At 40.5% G+C, this 20889-nt stretch overlaps 1 protein-coding gene across 3 annotated transcripts in view; it reads right to left on the minus strand.

Moving 5' to 3' along the window:
- sgip1a (SH3GL interacting endocytic adaptor 1a) overlaps window positions 1-20889 on the minus strand; it is a 197606-nt gene that overhangs the window by 35528 nt on the left and 141189 nt on the right. For all 3 annotated transcript variants that reach the window (XM_059984381.1, XM_059984380.1, XM_059984379.1), the window contains 7 exons: window positions 17425-17484; window positions 14280-14391; window positions 9325-9480; window positions 8602-8734; window positions 6772-6974; window positions 1734-1798; window positions 765-929 (listed from right to left, as the gene is read on the minus strand). In XM_059984381.1, coding sequence (XP_059840364.1) covers window positions 765-929; window positions 1734-1798; window positions 6772-6974; window positions 8602-8734; window positions 9325-9480; window positions 14280-14391; window positions 17425-17484 — 894 coding nt within the window. The remainder of the gene's footprint in view (window positions 1-764; window positions 930-1733; window positions 1799-6771; window positions 6975-8601; window positions 8735-9324; window positions 9481-14279; window positions 14392-17424; window positions 17485-20889) is intronic.

Here is a 20889-nt window from a genome sequence, read left to right on the forward strand (position 1 = left end):
GTCACCAAGGGGAGGTGATAGACAGGTGAGGAAGAGGGTAGGTGGCCCAGAGGGCAGAAATGAAGAAGAGGGAAGGGGTAGGGGAAAATTACTGGAAATTGGAGAGACTGATGTTCATACCATCAGGTTGGAGGCTAAGCATGGTGGAATGGGATTGGAGATTGGAACTTAAATGGGTGGCCACCGGGAAATCCCTCTTGAAGTGGTGCTCCATTCTACATTGGGTCTCGCCAATGTAGAGGAGGCCGCATCGGGAGCACTAGCTACAGTAGATGACCCCAATAGATTCACAGGTGAAGTCTTTACTCACCCGGAGGGACTATCTGGGGCTCTGAATGGAGGTGAGGGAGGAGGTGAATAGACAATGAAGCATTTCTTCAGCTTGTAAGGATAAGTGTCAGGAGGGAGATTAGTGGGGAGAGGTGAATGAACAAGGGAATCACAGAGGGAGTGATCCCTGTGGCAAGAGGAGATGGGGTAGGAGGCAAATTGAGTTTTTGAAAGAGAGTTATTTCTTCATGTGACTTGAAACAACTTCACTAAAAATGTGGGCAACAGCCTTGCGAGAAAAGTTAAGGAATTTCTCCTTGATCCTGGGAAATCAGACGGGTACAATCGCAGCATAATTACTAGAATGGCTGTGTATCAGAGGGACTGCACCAGCCTCTTGAAAGAAGGCTGAATAGGCTTTGTCATTGTTATGCTACTCCTTGTTCCTATGTACATTTCTCTTCTTGGAAGAAGGCAATGATCTTGAGAATTACCTGCTGCAAATCTCTTTTTGATGAGTGAAAACCTGTATCCTCCTCCGACCAATTCAATATCGGCACCTGAGAGTGTGCTCCCTTCGCTGGTGAACTGGACAGCCAATGTTGCAGGTTTACTTGGGCCCTCAGACAGCTGAAACCTGGCCAAGAGAGATCCAACACCTAAAAGAAACCATGGAAGAATCTGTGTTTGGAGAAGGATAGAACTTCACCTTCAAAAAAACATGTTCACTGGTGGGGAGAACCAGATTTGCAACACTGCCTTATGAATTTTGCTGATTTTCCTTCTAAAATTAAGGGCATCTCTATTTCAAAACTTTTGTTGCATTTACATCACACAAACTTTAACTGTATTTCAAATTATTTCAGTTTTGCTCCTACTGATCCCCCTATCTATGTATCTGAACACCACGTATAATTATACAGTAGGAGAGAGAGCCAATGATCTACTCTAGGGCCTTTACAATAACTTCTGAGTTTTCTTTGCAATAGATAAAAGGCAAATTTTCTTTGTCGTTTAGCACTTTGCCTGACTCATGGTGTTGGGTTTTGTCAGAGTGAACGCATTTTCACAAATGTGAGACTTTGCTTAATGCAACTGTTCCAAACATACTCAGAATTTTTAATCTGGATAAATTGTTGCAATGTTGCTGGAGTCTCGAACGAAGGCATGATCTTATAATAAGGGCCATTGGTGTTCAGTCATTGGGTATGTTCATGACTGAGATTTGTAAATACTATGGGGTCACAAGATGTGGGGATCGGGAGGCAAAGTAGATTTGGGGCATTACAATAGATGTGATTTTATTGATTAACAGAACAAGTTCAAGAGGCCAAATGATTCACTTCTGCTCCCAATTCTTATGCTCAGCATAAATCTTTGTCATATTTTGAGTTTATTTTTAAACTGCTGGGAGCAGAAATAGAGTCTGTAATAGAGATTTTTAAAAAGTTTAGTAAAGTTACCTCCATTTTCAGATTTCTGGGATAAATCAGGGATCTTCCAGAGTATCCTATGTTGTTCAGCATTCCTTGAAAAACAAATGGAAGTCAGGATTTTACTTAGCAAACTTCGAACTATTGAGGCAAACAAGATCTGTCTAAACAATTAGCAGGTGACACAGCATCCACAGAAAGAGAAGCAGAGTTAATGTTTTACGTCAAGATGGACATTTCAGTGGATGTGAAAGAGCCACTCAGATGTTATGTTGCCTCCCAGGTGCCAGGATCAGTGATGTCTCGGTTTGGTTCCAGGATATTCTGAAGGGGGAGGATGAACAGCCTGAAATGGTGGTGCTTATTGGTACCAATGACATATGTAGGAAAAGGGATGAGGTCCTGAAGAGAGAGTATTGCAAGTTAGGCAGAAAGATGAAAAGCAGGACCTTCAGGCTAATAATCTCTGGATTGCTGCCTGTGCTTTGTGCCAGTGAGAGTAATAATAAGGTGCAAGTCCTCATGTAGGATCCTTAAAGTTAACTTGCAGGTTGAGTTTGTGGTGAGGAAGACAAATGCAATGTTAGCATTCATTTCAAGAGGACTAGAATATAAAAGCAAGGATGTGATGATAAGGCTTTATAAGGCATTGGATCAACTGCATTTGGAGTATTCTGAGCAGTTTTGGACCCCTTATCTAAGAAACAATGTGCTGGCATTGGAGAAAGATCAGAGGACATTAATGAGAATGATCCTAGAGATGAAAGAGTTAACACATGTGTGGTGTTTGATGGCTCACTTGAGTTTAGAAGAGTGAGGGGTGGATCTCACTGAACCCTATCGAATAATGAAATGTCAGGATAGAGTGGATGTGGTGAGAATGCTTCCTATTTTGGGTGAGTCTAGGACTAGAGGGCACGGCCTCCGAATTGAGGGATGTCCATTTAAAACGGAAATGGGGAAATATTTCTTTAGCCAGAGGCATGGCAAATTTGTGGAATTCTTTTCCATACAAGGGTGTGCAGGCCAAGTCACTGGGTATATTTAAGGTGGAGGTTGATTGGTTCTTGCTAAATCAGGGTATCAAAGGATACGGGGAGAAGACAGGGGAATAGGGTTGAGAGGGTTAATAAATCAGTCATGATGCAATGGTAGAGCGGATTCGATGGGACAATCGGGTTAATTCTGCTCCTAGTTATTATGGTCAAAGACCCTCCAGATGGAATACCATGTTGAGAAGTGTATGGTCATACACATTTGTAGAAGAAATGAAAGGGTTGAATATTTTCTAAATGGAGAGAAAATACAAAAGGTTAAGGTGCAAAGTCCTTGTGCAGGATTCTCAAAAGGTTAATTTGCAGGTTGGTCTGTGGTAAGGAAGGCAAATGAAATGTTAGCATTCATTTAAAGAGGATGAGAATATAAAAGCAAAGGATGTAATGTTGAGATTTTATAAAGTGCTGGTGATACCTCACTTGGATTATTATGAGCAGGTTTGGCCCCTTATCTTAGAAAGGATCTGCTAAGACTGGAGAGGGTTCAAAGGAGATTCATGAAAATGATTCTAGAATTGAAATGCTTGTCATATGAAGAGCATTTGATGCCTCTAGGCCTGAATTCACCAGAATTCAGAAGAATAAGGAGTGGCCTCATTAGAACCTAGCAAATGGATAGAGTGGACATGGAGAGGATGTTTCCTCTGATGGGAGAGTTTAAGACCAGAGAGTTTAAGCCTCAGAAAAGAGGGGTGTCCTTTTAGAATGGGGATGAGGAGGAATTTCTTTAACCAGAGAGTGATGAATCTGTGGAATTCTTTGCTACAGGCAGCTGTGAAGGCCAAATCTTTATGTATATTTAAGTCAGAGGTTGATAGGTTCATGATTGGTCAGGGTATGAAGGGATAGGGGGAGAAGGCAGGAGGCTGGGTGAGAGGAAAAATGGATCAACCATGAAGGAATGGTGGAGCAGAGTCGATAGGCCAAATGACCCAATTCTGCTCCTATATCTTATGGTCTCATCAGAACTGAGAAAGTTGATTTTAATTAGTGGGGTGGGGGTTGATGGATGGACTGGGAAGACAAGGATGGACATGGCCTAACTGGAGGATTTCGAGTACTTCATACTCAAGACACCGTTCTCATCATATCCTGAAACCCAAGCTTAATGCCATGTATGACAAGCATTGACAATGCTTGTCCATTGCTTGTCCATTGACAAGCATGTCCTTACCACTCTCTGGAAGACATCAACTGACTTTATCCTAAAGTTATTGTGGTCTGTATTTGCACTTTATTCTTCATGTATGGTAATATATTTCAGATGTATGGTGTGGAGTATTCTGACTGGTTGCATTACTACCTGCTACAGAGGCTCCAATCCAGTTCAAATGAAGCTTATAAACCTAGCCAGATTCATCATGGGCACAACATTCCCCTCCAACAAGGACATCTTCAAAAGGTGATGCCTTAAGAAGTTGGTATCCGTCATTAAGGGCCCTCACCATCTGGGACATCCCCTCTACTCATTCCTACCATTGGGGAGAAGATCCACTCTCAAATTTTCAGGAACAGTTTCTCCCCTCACCATCAGATTTATGGATCGTCCATGAACACCACCTCACTTTTCCTCTTTAGCGCTATTTATTTACTTATGATTTATAGTAATTTTTATGTCTTGTGCTGCACTGCTGCCACAAAATAGCAGATTTCACGACATACACTCAGTGGTGACTTTATCTGCACACATGCTTGTTAATGCAGAAATCTAATTAAACAATCATGTGGGCAGCACCTCAGGAATACAAAAGCATGTAGGCATGATCGAGAGGTTCAGTTGTTGTTCAGATCAAACTTCAGAATGGGGAAGAAATGTGATCTAAGTGACTTTGACCGTGGAATGATTGTTGATGCCAGATAGGGTGGTTTGAGTATCTCAGAAACTGCTGATCTCCTGGAATTTTCATGAACCACATTGTGGTTTAGACTTGACAGAGAATGGTGCAAAAACAAGGAAAAGCATCCAGTGACTGGGTGAAAATGCCTTGTTAATGAGAGAGGTCAGAAGAGAATGGCCAAACTGTTTCTAATTGACAGGAGGAGATAGTAACTCAAATTAACCATGTCTTGTAACAATGGTGTGCAGAAGAGCAACTCTGAATGCACAACACATCGAACCTTGAAGTGGATGGGCTACAGCAGCAGAAAGCCACTCCGTGTTCCACTCTTGGACCTAATAAAGTGGCCACAGTGTGTATGTTAGAGATGATAAGCCTGCTTCTGATTCCTATATTCACCCTATAGGAGATAATCCTCTTGTCCAATCTATTCCTTCCTCATCCTTAGGAATGTAAAACTAACTTGTTTCCTCCCTTTCCTACTTCTGATGAAAGGTCCTTGACTGTTTTACTTTCCACAGATGCTGCCTGTTCCACTGAGTGCTTACAGCATCTTATTTCCAGGCATCTGCAGTTTCTTTAATTTTCGTATTACTTCACAGTCACAAGGCTGTTGATGCATATAAGGGAGATGCTCCAGATAAATGGGGGAGTTCTTTGACGATTTACTGTATGTCTTGACTAATTGCTTATACACATGTAATGGGTGGGTGATGGTCAGCTTGATGTTCGACTATTAGAATCCAGTCAGTGCATACACACTTTCTGACAAGTTTCATAAGAAGATTATGAAATTTAGTATGCAATTTTAGTATGCAATTTTTATGCAAATTTAGTATGCAATTTTTCGTGTTCAGAGAAAGAATGTGCAAGGGTAACAAACTAAATTTAAAGATGGCGCCAAAGCAGATACTTGTGAGCCGATTCACTCAGATCTTTGAATGTAACAGGAACCAGTGTAAAGACTAATCATTAAGTATGGAAGTGTCTGCTAACCTTTATGGGCGGCACGATAGTGTAAATGCTGATGTCAGGAAGTAAGATGCTATGTGTTACAGCACCAGACACCCGGGTTCAATTCCACTGCAGCCTGTAAGGAGTTTGCACATTCTCCCTGAGATTGTGTGGGTTTCCTCTGGGTGCTCTGGTTTCCTCCCACATTCCAAAGTAGGTTGGTAGGTGAATTGGCTGCATGGGTATAATTGGGCAGCATGGGTTCGTTGGGCTGGTAGGCTCTGCTACTGTGCTTTAAATCTAAATGGATCAATAAATAAATGAATACATTTGTAAACATGATCCAGAAGCTATACAGAGAACACATTTGCCACCATATTAGGAAGGACGTAAAGGCTTTGTGAGGGATAGGCAGGCAATAAGCTAAAATGCCACTAGGGTGCCAAACTTGGTGAGACCTCAAAAGCTGGAAATACTCTCCTGCGTCCAGTGCCAGAAGGGCTAGTAATCAGAGCCCAATTTTGAAAGTAATTGACAGAAGTACTGGAAGGATCAAGAAAGAAAACTGTACATGAAGTTGTGAGTCAATCTCTAATATTGATGTTGAATGGACTGTTCCAAGTAGGTTACAAATGGAAAGGGGGTAATTCTTTGTAAGAGAGGGAGTTACTGGGAAAAGAACAAACAAGTGAGATTAATTGGATATCTTTTTCAATGAGCCTCGTCTTCTTATATGTGGTATCATTCTATAATTCCACAATAATTGGGAGTAGGAAAGCTCGAGCTTACTACACTGGATCTAGAATGGCTGCAAGGAAAGTATGAATTTATTTGTTGAGCAGAGTATGCTACAGAACAATCAAGAATTATAGACACAGGTGGGATAGAATGTAGCAGAATGCAACATGGTTGACATTTAGGAGGAGTGGGAGGAGTGAATGGTGATTAATAAACAGTGTTGGGTAGTGATCAGGGTGGGTAAAAAGGTATCTATAAGATAGAAGATGTCAGGGTTTGATCAGAAACAGCTAGAGAGTACATAGGAAGGATCAGAACAATGTATGGACAACATTGGAGAATGGGAAATGGCGACAGGTCTTTCCATGGATTTTGTGTCAGGAAGGATTATCAGGCTAACAGATGCTTTGGGCTAGATAAGAAGATCAGGCTTTGAACAAATCAACCCACTGACTCATTGGGTGAGCAGAGATAATCTCTTACCAAGCAGCAGGCGGAAGCACTGCCTGTACTTTTGCAACTCCTCCATCGACAGGAATGAGGAACTGGACATTGTTGAGAGCTACAGGTGTAACCATTGCCTCTGCATTATACTTGTAATCTACTCGAAGATCGGTGCAGGTAGGTTCACAGCGCCAGCTCACTGCTAGGTTCAGTGGTGTGGATTGAATGCCCTGGGATGACACCTTACAAAAAAAACTGGGTATTAATTCTGTATGATTTTCAGTGTTTTTATATGAATAAATGTCTCTTCCAAAAGTTCAGCTCTTAAAGACCATAAGGCACAGAAGCAGAATTAGGCCATATGGCCCATCAAGTCTGCTCTACCATTTGATTTATCTTCCCTCTCAAAGCAATTCTACTGCCTTCTCCCCATAAGCTCTGATGCCCTTGCTAATCAAAAGGAATTCACCTGTATCCCTGTGAAATAGGCAGAGGTTTTCTCAGGCTACAGTACCTGTCCAAGTAATTGGTACCTGAGCCTTGGCAGTCAGTGTCACGGGGCTATCTGACTGAAGGCAACATTATCCGAATTCTAAGCAGGTTCACTTCTGGGAGGATTCACTTGGTTAAAAGAGCAGATTAAATCTTGGGTCTGAAACAAACTCCTTAAAGGACTGTCTTTTAGTCCAAGATAGAATGTATTTCCTGTAACCAATTGGCCCCCAACTTTGCAAAAGGGACTTAATATCAAGTATAAGGCTTATTCTCTCTAAATGCAAAGCACCTAGAATCTGCTTCAGCTAAAGGTCTGGGACAACTTTTATACTGCTATTCTGATATGATGAATTGTACAACTGTTATGTTTATTCAATGCATATGGATCAACTTCCTTGCTGAGTGATCTGACGCTGTTTAGAACTGCAAAAGATGGTGACAGAGATCAAAATTTCTAGGCTGATGTGCTACTTTTGTGTATATGAGACGTAAGGGTACTTTGACTTAGATATTATTTAATTCAGATTCTGGTCTACAACATCTCTGATTTTCTTTTAGATATTCCCATTATCAATAAAATAGATATTTATTGAATATGACCCCATTGGTTGTTGGTACATAATCAACTTATTCACCGAATTCCCCAAGACATTGTAGCACCAGTAACACCATTCAGCAAGCCATCTATTTATATTTCTACAATTGGTGTACTATGGGAAACATAAGGAGTTTTAACTGCTGGTAATTTTATGTGAATTTTCTGCGGTATAGAGCCTGACAGAGGGAGAAAATTTGACTGCCTTATTTCCAGATCTGTCACATTTTTTTGGAAAATGATACAACACTACTAGTATATATGTTCCATTTAAATACTACTTCTCATTGAATTAATCAATTATGGGCCAAAGACTGCTTTGCTGTTTTGACAATTAACATGGGCTTTCTGACATTGCCCAATGAAGGAGATCTCTTAAAGATACTGCATTTCAATCTTCTAGTCTATGGAAAGCTGGAACCCAAGATGTTAAGACCCTGCCCATTGCTACACCAGTACCTGCACTTCATATCCTGCAGGATTTCACCAGCATAACTCCATAAACACCATCAGAGGATAGAACAATTCTACCTTACACACCTCCAAATCTCAAGGGACAAATGCTTCAGCTGGCAGTTTACTCTCTGCATTATACCAAGCAAGCTTATTCTCTGTGGAAAATGATCATAGAATGAATAATGTAGTGCAGATGGCAAGATGGGAATACTGGGTCATCATTTTAACTGACAAGTAAATCTGATCAATGCAGAAGTCTAATCTGACAAAATGTATGTTTATTGATCATTGGTTTGTATCGCAAAAGTCCAAAGCCTATTCACCTGATATTTTAGCATATCCACATTGTAATAAGTAGCCTGTGGTTTCAGCTCAGCCACCTTCTTTAAATGAGTCATTAGATTCGGCATGTTTACCCAGAATTCTCTTGTTTTGGCATCAGCTTGAGAAGTGTTACTAGACAAGAGAAAAAAAATGGTTAGCCAACAAATTTAAAGAAGAAAGAGACAGAAAATGTTAGGCTGCAGTCACGAGTTAGTTCACAGTTTGCTCATGCCTCTGAAATTAGGAAAGGTTAATATATTCAACAGCTCAACACTCCTAAACACATTGACATTTTAGTACCTGCTTTTATACAATGTGCAATCTCTAGCTCATATCTCAATTTAGGAAATAATGTCTACAATCAAGATGATTTTGGATACCTCCATTCCATATGATATTTCTTATTCCAGAGACCTAGATAATGATTGACAACTTAATTCTGTCTTCAGAGCTACAAGACAGCAGATACAGGAATCTGGAGCAATAAACTAAATGCTGGAGGGAGTCAGGAGGTCAGGTGGCATCAGTGGAAGGAAGTGAACAGTTGATGTTTTGGGTGGAAATTATTCAGTTAAACTACTGATCAATCTAGCCTTTTGAGGAGATCTCTCAGACCATTTGTGCATTGGCAATTTACCTTGTACAAATAGTTTTAGTGTACTAATGTATACAAATGAGCCACTTTTCATCTTGGATAGCAAAATATGTTGTACTGAAATTACCTGCAGAGAAGCTGGGGGTTTGGCAGGATATGTTCTAATCGGCTGCAGTTTGTTATGCAGAATGTGAGAACAGCAGGGCACTGGTTATTGGCAAAGTGCCTTGTGATACCTGCTGGAAACGATAGAACCATTTCTCCTGTAATCTTCACAATACACCTGTTCATTAAAACAAATAGCTAGATGTCAAAATGAAGCAAAAAATAAAACAGCTATGTCAAAAATATCCACCAATAGGATTGAGATAGAGAATATGAGAGAAGGATGCAATCATTAAATAACAAGAAACGCAAACACAAGTAACAATCATGAGTTCTTGAGTAAAACCGTCACTTGAGACTAATTGATTGTAAAATTTATTAAAGCACAGAATGACAAAGAATATCAAAATATATAATTAGTTGCACTAAAGTGGAATCACTTGTTCAGGACAAAAGAAGGTCATTCGAAACATTAAGCCCACTACTGAAGACCAATAAATAAGTTCAGCATGCTCGCCATTTATGCGGTTCAGTTATTGTAGGAAAACCAAGTACTAAGTAACTCAAGCTTTAGATTCAGAATCAGGTTTATTATCACTGTAAAATTTGTTGACTTAACAGCAGCTGCAGTACAATGCAATACATAATATAGAAGAAAAAACAAAATAAGAATACATGTATTGAATAGATTAAAAATTGTGCAAAGAACAGAAATACTATATATTAAAAAAAATGGGGTAGTGTTTAAGGGTTCAATGGAATCAGATGGCAGAGGGGAAGAAGCTGTACCTCCTACCTGATGGTAACAGTGAGGAAAGGGCATGCCCTGACTGCTGGAGCCCCTTAATAATGGACGCTGCCTTTCTGAGACACCGCTCCTTGAAGATGTCCTGGGTACTTCATAGGCTAGTACTCAAGATGGAGCCGACTAAATTTACAACCCTCTGCAGATTCTTTCTGTCCTGTATAGTAGCCGCACTCCTCACCCCCATTCCAGACAGTGATGCAGCCTGTCAGAATGCTCTCCACAGTACAAATATAGAAGTTTTTGAGTGTATTTGTTGACATACCAAATCTCTTCAAACTCCTAACGAAGTATAGCTGCTGTCTTACCTTCTGTATGACTGCATTGATATGTTGGGACCAGTTTAGATCCTCAGAGATCATGACACCCAGGAACTTGAAACTGTTCACTCTCTCCACTTCCAATCCCTCTATGAGGATTAGTACATGTTCCTTCATCTTACCCTTCCTGATATCCACAATCAGCTCTTTCATCTTACTGACATTGAGTGCCAGGTTGTTGCTGCAACACCACTCCACTAGTTGGCATATCTCACTCCTGTATGCCCTCTCATCTCCATCTGAGATTCTACAAAGAATGGTTGTACCATCAGCAAATTTATAGATGGTATTTGAGCTATGCCTAACCACACAGTCATGGGTGTATAGTGAGTAGAGCACTGGGCTAATCACACACCCCTGAGGTGCACCAGTGTTGATCGTCAGCGAAGAGGAGGTGTTATCACCAATCTGCACAGATGGTGGTCTTCCAGTTAGGAAGTCGAGGATCCAACTGCAGAGGGAGGTACAAGACCCAGGTCCTGCAACTCGTCAATCAGGATTACAGGAATGATGGTATTAAATGCTGAGCTATAGTCGATGAACAGCATCCTGACGTAGGTATTTGTGTTGTCCAGGTGGTCTAAAGCCGTGTGGAGAGCCATTGAGATTGTGTCTGCTGTTGACCTGTTGTGGTAATAGGCAAATTGCAATGGGTCCAGGTCCTTGCTGAGGCAGGAGTTCAGCCTAGTCATGACCAACCTCTCAAAGCATTTAATCACTGTAGATGCGAGTGCAACCGGGCGATGGCCATTAAGGATTCAGCCTAATCCTAAGGAATGGACATCAAAAGTTAGCTGTTCCCAGCAAATCTGATTGGTTAGCATTAAGTGCTTCCTATCCTTCTATCTGTCAGATGACTTGAATAACCTATCCACTTTCTGGTAATCACTTCCTTTGATAGAACTCAGAAGAGGACTTCTGGTTTGAGTCTAGTGTGGGACAGGTGAAGGATGTGGCAATGGAAATGAGTGTAACCATGCCTCAGTATTGAAGATGCTGGCTACGTTATCCTTCCAGTAGACTTGAAGGATTTTGAGCAACAACAGCCTTGGTGATATTTATAAAAGCAAGGATGTAATTTTGGGGGTTTATAAAGCATTGGTCAGACCACATTTGGAGTTTTGTGAGCAGTTTTGGGCCACTTATCCTAGAAAGGATGTGCTGTTACTGGAGAGTGTCCAGAGGAGCTTCACAAGAATGATACCAGGAATGAAAGTGTTAGAGTACGAGCATTTGATGGCTCTGAGTCTGTACTCACTGGAGTTTAGAAGAATGGGGGGGGGGGGGGGAGTTCTCAATGAAACCTGCATGGAGAGGATGTTTCCATTAATGTTAGAGTCTAGAACTAGAGCTCAGAATAAAAGATGTACTGTACCTGTAGAACAGAGATGAGGAGGAATTTCTTTAGTCAGAGAGTGATGAATCTGTGGAATTCACCACCCCAGATGGCTGTGGATACCAAGTCATTAAGTATACATACACCTTATAAACCTATTTAAATATATATTAAATAGGTCTTGATTAGTAAGGGTATCAAAGGTTACATGGAGAAGGAAGGAGAATTAGGTTGAGAAGGAGAATAAATTAGCCACGATGGAAAGGCAGAGCTGACTCTATGGGTTGAATGAGCTAACTCTCCTCTTAGGCCTATGGTCTTATGGTATCTATCCAGAGACTTGAAGTAATCCAAGTCTAAGAAGCAGATAGAAGAGCAGTGAACATTGCTGCCCTATAGATTATGTTGGCTTTAGGGTGTTGGTCCTCTATAACCTTTTCCTCCTGCACTGAAGACAATGGTGAATTTTATGAACCTCGTTACTGAAAGGTAGCACTAGAAATGCAGAAAATGAACCACATCTTCCAGGGCTCACTGTAAACCTTTATTTTCAGCATGGTATTGAACCTTTCTTTTGTGGTATTCAGTGTTAAGGAATCTTCTCGTGTGTGTTAGTGGGGGAATCAGTGATGTTCTCAACATGAGAAAATGCTTGTCTGCTGGTTCTGGGTGCAGGCGATGTAGACCGAGTGGTGAAGCAGATCAGTTTCCCTCCAGCAGGAAGCAGTAGGTGGGGCACACCACTGAGTGGGAATGTGTGGAACAATAAGTATGCACTAAAATTAGTGGATCTGTTGCTTTCATATAAAGGCTTACATGCTATAGTGAAGAATACATCAAATGGAGATGACTTCCTCTGGCCAATCAAATTTGAGTAAAGGTCAAAGACGGTAGTGAGCTCATTTGGTTGGTAATGCTCCCCGCATTTCTCCCGGACTGATGACATTGTGAGGATCAAGTCAACAGTGCCTTTAGATGGACAGAATCCACATTGTGATTTGGGAAGCAGCTCTTTGTCACTGGGAGATTCTTCTAACATCATCTTCCACTCCTGATTCTGCTCCATGAAGCAGGATGGGATGTGTTCCAGAATGTTTACAAACGCTGTCAACAAATGCAAATTCATCTCATTTTACAAATTAGCAACGTCAGCAAATGTGTTGGCGGCCTTTTAATAATATACATTCTTTTAATTTTGTTGACAATAACTCTTGTGCATCATTCAAAGATTATCAAGATCTTTAATATCAATCAATTTTAGATACATATTGTGTCAATTAAAATCTACCATTCACAGTGTCCTCGCAGGTTTTCCACCCTGAAGGAGGATACTCAACCAGAGCAATTAATATCAATAAGCAGAGGGTGCTCTCAGACGTTATTGCCTACATAGCTATTACTGACAACTAAAAGTAGATTGAGTATTAACAGTATACCCTAACTCAGGCATGGACAAACTACGGCCCGCGGGCCATATGCGGCCCGTTAAGCTTTTTAATCTGGCCCGCAGAACTTGATGAAATTATATTAATAAACCTTGTTAACGTTTTTTCCCCGCAATTCTGGCGTCTTCCCAATAGATGACGCACATTGACCTTTGTTGAGGTGCAGCGTATTACTCCACATTTGCGCTTTACTTTGTGACCTTGTGGCAACCCATTTCCTGGCACATCCGAACTGGATCACAATTAGCCAGCGTTCCGGCTAAGGGAGATAGCCTGTGGGGATTTGCGAGCACAGAGCTCCGCATATTGGCGCGCTCTCACTGTTCTGTCATTGTGCGGGTCGTTGTTGAGTTTTGGCACAGGGGACAATTGAATAAGAAGGAGCAGGACAAGTAGACCTGCATCTTCTACCGTTTTTGAAATAAAGACAGTCAGGAGGAGAGTGATGATGATAATATCTTGAAGGATAACAGAATTTTCAGTGCTTTAAAATAATAACTGTTAATATTAAAAAAAAGCTGTATTTTATTCATTTAATTTTCAGTGTTTTAAAAGACATTTCAATAAATAGCTAAATACCATGGGACTTCAAAGACAGATATTTTGTTGTAATGCATTCGTTCATTTTCAATTGAAATTAAAGCACATGTTTTCTACATATCCCATGATATTTTATTTTCTCTTATGAGGTGTATTACCAAAACACTCCGTCCATCTGCTCCTGGTCCGGCCCCCCTGTCAAATTTTAGAACCCTTTGTGGCCCTCAAGTCAAAAAGTTTGCCCACCTCTGCCCTAACTTGATTGGCATCATAGCTGATTCCTGCCTATCACTCTGAGTAACCTGCAGGAGTTATTGTTGGGCAATTGGAAAGGTTTGTCTTTGCTGATATTTATTCCACCGCCCCCCCCCCCCCAGCATTCAGGAATACTAAAACCATTTAGAAAATGTTTACTATTGAATTGACTGAAATCAGTTAAGTAACATACGTTTTGTACATATGACATTTGATGCTTTAACTGAAGGTTGATTACTGACCTCACTACATAAATTAGTCCAACTGCTTACTCACTTGCTTGGATCTGCTCCTTTGAAGTAGGCATTGACAGTTTCTGTGAAGGCTGCGGCAACCGGAAGTGTGTCCTGTGCACCCATGGTCAAAGGACTGGGCCCTCGGGAAGCACCTACAATGTAGGTTGATACATTTAACTCTTTGGTTTCACTTAGCTCATTTCAACAACAATCCATTTGTATTGCACAGTAGTCACTTAAACAGAGCACCAACAGAAGAGCAGCACACAGGTGAAAAAATCTGATGTGGCTTTAATCATGCAGGTGGTTTAAAAAAAAGTGAACAGAAAATTAGCGAAGATGTATGAAAAAGAAAGTGAATTATTCCTTTGAATACTCCTTCTGTAAAACCTTAAAAATCTTGGGATGTAAGCAAATAGTTTTAAAACTTTCTAACCATAAACTAGAGTAAATTCCAAGTATGAGTTCCCACCAGTATTTTTGAAGTTAATTTTCGGTATGATTTCCCATCTGGAATATAGATATGGACAAATCTGCTCAGGTATTTTGAACAAACCCTTTGATGATATCATTGAATAAGAGAAAATTTTATACAAAAAATGAATCCTGACTTTTTCGCTTCACTTTCATAAACGCATTGATTCACAGTGGATAAAGTTTGAGGTGTACCATCTAATACCTGTTGTCTAATGACAGTTGTAACTCAGAATCTGTGAGCCTGCATATTATACATATCAATCCATCTTTGCCCATTCTAATGTTTGTATTCACTTCCTTTGGAGTCTCTGGATACCCCTAAGGAGCTTAGTTAAATGTTTCCCTGTAGCTAAATGTAGCACCCTTACTGGTCCAGACGATGAGCTTACACAGGACAGATCAAAAATAAAAACTTTGAACCGTATGGTTGGCTTCTATGTCATGCAATTATCTACTAAGAGAACTAATAAAGATTGTTGAATTTCTAATTTTCCTGGAACTCCAAATGTAGGAATCAAAGAGTGAGATAAGGGAGGTAGAAGAGGGATGTGGGGTTTGGAGCATGAAGGACTGACTGAGCTAACTGATGGAGGATTTGACTGAAGCTGCCTCTATCTGAAAACTGGGGTACTGTTTTATTTTCAATGGCCTTTTTCCAGTGGAAACTCACCCTTCTTAGAAGTCCTAACACATTGGAGAAAGGTAACTCTATATCGAAGAAATTCAATTTTATAGTGTGCATTTGCTTGTTTCAGATGAGAACTTTGGTGTGACGGCTCCTGAAGTTGAATACTTGCTCATGATAATTTTATAAACTCAGATCTAATAAATTGCTGTTGAACTGATGGAGAGGTGCTGGTGTTCAAAAAGTACCCTCATAGCAGTCACAATCTTTAATGATCACAGAAAAAAAATAACTCTACATATTTTAGACATGGCTTCCAGACATCTACAGACACGTTATCTTTCTAGTTTAGAAATATCGTTTTTCTCATATAATTTCTCAAATCCTTTGCACAGGTTAATGTCACAAACTCTCCAGACAGAACTCCTGGCATCACTAAGATTACGTCTTCTAGAACATTCATACCATACACTATTTCTTGATAAGCTCACTATAATTTCCATTTTTGCTGTTAGCATATGAATACAATAGAGTTTTAAGTGCATAAAACATACAATGCTTTTTTTTCATTTAATAATTGTCAATTATGATTTTACTGGACAGATGATAACAGAAAATGAAGTAAATTATCATGAAATTTTAAATTTTGCATTTTAATGAATTAGCTTCCAGAATATTAATTTGTAAATCTTAAAAATTTTGTTTATTTCATTAATTTGTTTTACCATGTATATTCTATATTTAAACATTTCATAATTTTATAAAGAAAATTCCATTTAGGGAAACAATCTATAAATTATCTAATTACAACTCTTTCCATGATAATTACAACTCATTGCTTTTCCTCCATTAATCAAAATTAAAATCCAGCAGGAAGTATCGTAATATTGTATGTGTTGACTAGACAAATATTTTATCTGACATTGAAGGGGAAACAAGTCTGAAAAATGGAATGGATACTCTGAGCAAAATAAGAATTGTGTTATGAGCCATGCCGGTAGTTGACCAGTAAAATACTGAATTACATTAACCATCATAATGAAGGCCCAATCTTTATAACCTGTGCTGAGAAGTCTAATCTCAGACCTCAGAGCATAGAGTTAAGGAAGGATTTCCATAAAACAAAACTGCTGAGATTATTTTTCCTGATCATTACTGTCCATCCAAAAACAAGAGATTTCACTGTGTGCTAGCAGGCAAATGAAGGGTTTGTCAACAATGCTGGGCACTTGGATTAGGTATTGACAACAGAGTTACCCTTGGTCTCAGGTTCAATGGGATGGGAGAAAGCAAGGTAAAATAAGACACAGTAGATCTTAAATAATCCTTGCATAAAATTCCACAGTTAAAAGATATAATTAGAGCAGGAGTTCCCAACCTGGGGTCCATGGACCCCTTTGCTAAAGAGTATTGGTCTATTGCATGGTAAAGGTTTGGAACCCCTAATTAGAGTAATGTTGACCCTGAAACATTCTCCAATATACACAGACAGTTTTGTGAGATCTGTCTGTTCTGCATATTAGAAAGCCATGGAGTGAGCCTGTTTTTTTACTGTCTTTCAGAACCGTACCTACAGTTTCCTGACACTTCTGGTTTCTGAGGCTCTGCGTTAGTTAAAAAAATTAGCCTATTATGAAATGACATCATCTCTGGGCTGAATCAGGTTAATTTCAATAATAATTTCAATAACTAATCACTAGAGATGAAAAGAAAGGGAAATATATTTGTAAATATTAATTAAGTTTATGTACAGCCAGATGGATTTAAGCTTTAGAACAGGCAAACTAGTCTACCAGTCCTATTGATATAAGTATTGGCAGAACAATTATATAATTAACTTTTATCATGATTTATTTGTTGAATATGTTTAAGTATTTCACAGAAGAATATTGAAAATTCCAAGCATTCAATACAATGAACCAAAGAATAGTCATGATTAAGCACTGTTAGCAGAAATGAAAGGTTGATTAGTTTATGAATGACACTCAAGAATGGTTAATGTACAGGAACAGATAAGCCGCTTGCCCAGAAAAAGGGAAACCAAAAAGGAAATGCAAATTTACAAAATCTGTATGTTACTTACCATCAAAAGTCAAATAAAACTTTCCTCTATCAAACCATACCAAGGAGGGTTGATCATTCTCTGAGTGGTTAGGAGATGAAGTGGGAGGGGAGGATTGAAGGCAAGGGAAAGAGAAGGGTACAGGGTGAGTCACACAAAGTCCATTACTCTTAACGTATGGAGAAACCAGAATGGGGCAATTAAAGCACCATCATTGTACAAGGAGGAGAGCGTCAAAAAAGTTATTGCATCGATAAGATTGTCTTTAAATTCTTTGTGAGTATCTCAGCTCAATTCTGATCTAAGAGTCACCACGGGATTACTTTGGTTATTTGGACTGCCTTTACTATTTGAAACCTATAATCTGCAAAACAGGCTGTAAGGAGTTCCATTTAGAACAGAGATGAGGAGGAATTTCTTTAGCCAGATGGTAGTGAGCTTGTGGAATTCATTACTACAAGCAGCTGTGGAGGCCAATTCATTGGGTATATTTAAAGTAGAGTTTCTTGATGGATCAGGGTGTCAAGGTTACAGGGAGAAGGCAGAAGAAGGGGTTGAGAGGGATAATGAATCAGCCAAAATGGAATAGTAGAACCGAATCGATGTGCTAAATGGCCTAATTCTGCTCTTATCCCTGATAGTCATGTAACTGTGAATGGAATCCTGATGCTACAATCTGACACAGTGCAGGTAATTTAAAGAGCTTAACTTAACTGTTAGTCTAATGAACCCTATTTTCTGCTCCATTGCATACTCTTGAATACAAGGACAATTCCCACCAAATTAGCCGTTGGAAAGCTGATGGGATCACATGCTTTGCATATTTCTCTGTCCATCCAATATTATGCTGCACTGACTTTAACAGAGAGAACAACATGGCCTGGAACTCCAAACCCACTCTACATCAGTTACCGGTCAAGCGGGCTGCTGGCAATTCTGTTTACTTTTAATTCTGTGAAATCAGTCTAAAAATATCTCATGTAATTTATTCTCCTATTCTGATACATACTTTTGTTCAATTATGACCCATGAAAGAGACAGCTTTGATTACACGGTTGTCACAACTTTACAAAAGCAGTTCTAGATGAGTGTGCCCCACAAAATCATTCCAGTTCTTCTCCAACCTGAAGTCAAGGATGAACCATGAGATCCACAAGATGCTAAGGCCCAGTTCAGTGGTGTTCAGGTCTGGTGACCAGGTAAAATACAAAAGGCTCTGGTACAACCTCCAGAAAGCCATATCACATGTGAAGTGGCAATTCTGGATCAAGCTATTATTTATTTACTAAGATCCAGCATGCAATAGGATCTTCTGGCCCTTAGTGCCTACCACCCTGACTAACCCTAGCCTCATCACAGGACAATCTACAGTGGCCAATTAACCTACTAACTGGTACATCTTTGGACTGTGAGAGAAAACACAAGCATCCAGAGAAAACCCATGTTTTCCATGGGGAGGACGTGCAGACTCCTTACAGGTGACATTGGAGTTGAACTCTGAACTTTGCCCCGAGCTGTAGTAGTGTCATGCTTGTTGTTAGGCTACAATGGTGTCCTAACTTGACTCACTGAAAGATGCTCGACAGCAGTGGCAGGGCTTGAGTACTATCACCTCCTACAAAGTGAAACCAAGTGACATAGGTTTTGCTGCCAGCTGAGCTCAATGCCTTTTATGTTCGCTTTGACCATCAGAACATGGGGGCACCTTCCTGAACACCCGCAGCCCCAATGACACTATGATTTCAGTCTGTGAGGCTGACGTGAGAGCATCCTTCAGGAGGGTGAACCCACAGAAAGCATTTGGCCCTGCCAAGGTACCTGGCTGAATACTAAAGACCTGCGATGATCAACTGCCTGAAGTGTTCATCTTTAACCTCTTGCTTCAGCAGTCTCTGGTACTCACCTGCTTCAATCAGGTTTCAATTATAGGGGTACCTAAGAAGAATGTGGTCACCTACCTCAATGACTGTCATCCAGTAGCACCTACATCCACTGTGATGGAGCGTTTGAGAGGGTGGTGATGAAAAATATCAAATTCTGCCTGAGGAGTGATTACCATCACCAAAGGTCAACAGCAGATGCCATTTCATTTGCTGTTTGCTCGCTCATGGAACATCTGGACAGTGAGCATTCATATATAAAGTTGCTCTTCATTGACTACAGCTTGGCATTCAATACTATCCTCTTCTGTAAACTGATCAATAAGCTTCAAGACCTACGCCTTAAGATTTCCTTGTGTAAAAGGATCATTGGTGTCCTCATTTGCAGACTCCAGTCAGTTCAGATTGGTAATTACATCTCCTCCACAATTACAGGTGCACCACAAGGCTGCATGCTTAGCACCCTGCTCTACTCATTTTATAGTTATGACTGTAAAGCTAAGCTCAGCTCCAATGCCATGTTGTTCATAAACATGAGAAAATCTTCACATGTTGCAGATACAAGCAACACACACAAAATGCTGGAGCAACTCAGCAGGCCAGGCATGTTGTGTCCCTCAACAGTATCCAAAACGGTATACTCATTAATGAAGGATCAGTCACAGGGGTACTCTGTACTGGCTGCCCATCTTCCTTCCCTCTCCTGACCCATTTATCTGCCTCCTGCAACCTAGGGGTGACTACCTCCCTATAATTCCTAAGCAACACACACAAAATGCTGGAGGAACTCAGAAGGCCAGGGAACATCTGTGGAAAAGAGTAAGCAGTCGATGTTTCAAGTCGAGACCCTTCCTCAGGACTGGAAAGGAAGAGGACAAATCTGAGTAAGAAGGTGGGAGGAGGGGAACTACAAGGTGGTAGGTGATGGGTGAAACCAAGAGGGAAGGGGGGAGGGGTGAAATAAAGAGCTGGGAAGTTGATTGGTGAAAGATATAGAGGGCTGGAGAAGGTGAATCTGATAGGAAAGGATAGAAAACAGTGGAAGGAGGAGGAGCACCAGAGGGAGATGATGGGCACGTAAGGAGATAAGGTGAGAGAGGTAAACAGGAATGGAGGTGGGGAGTTACCAGAAGTTTGATGAATCGATGTTCATGCCATCAGGTTGGAGGCTACCCAGATGGAATATAAGGTGTTGCTCCTCCAACCTGAGTGTGGTCTGATCACGGCAGTAGAGGAAGCCATTGGCTGACATGTTGGAACAGGAATGAGAAGTGGAATTGAAATTGGTGATGGGGAATCCTGTTTTATCTGGTGGGTGCAACATAGGTGCTCATAGAACTGGTCTTCTATTCTACGCTGGGTCTCACTAATATATGGGAGGCCACACCGGGAGCACTGAACACAGTAGATAACCCAGAGGTGAACTGTCATCTCAGCTGGAAGGACTGTTTAGGACCCTGAATGGTAGTGAGGGAGGACGTGTAGGGACAGGTGTAGCACTTGTTCCACTTGTAAGGATAGGTGCCAGGAGGGAGATCAGTGGGGAGGGACAAATGGACAAGGGAGTTGCGTAGGGAATAATCTCTGCATAAAATGTGGGGGAAGT

The sequence above is a fragment of the Hypanus sabinus genome, chromosome 11 (assembly GCF_030144855.1).
Source record: "Hypanus sabinus isolate sHypSab1 chromosome 11, sHypSab1.hap1, whole genome shotgun sequence".
Lineage (NCBI taxonomy): Eukaryota > Metazoa > Chordata > Chondrichthyes > Myliobatiformes > Dasyatidae > Hypanus > Hypanus sabinus.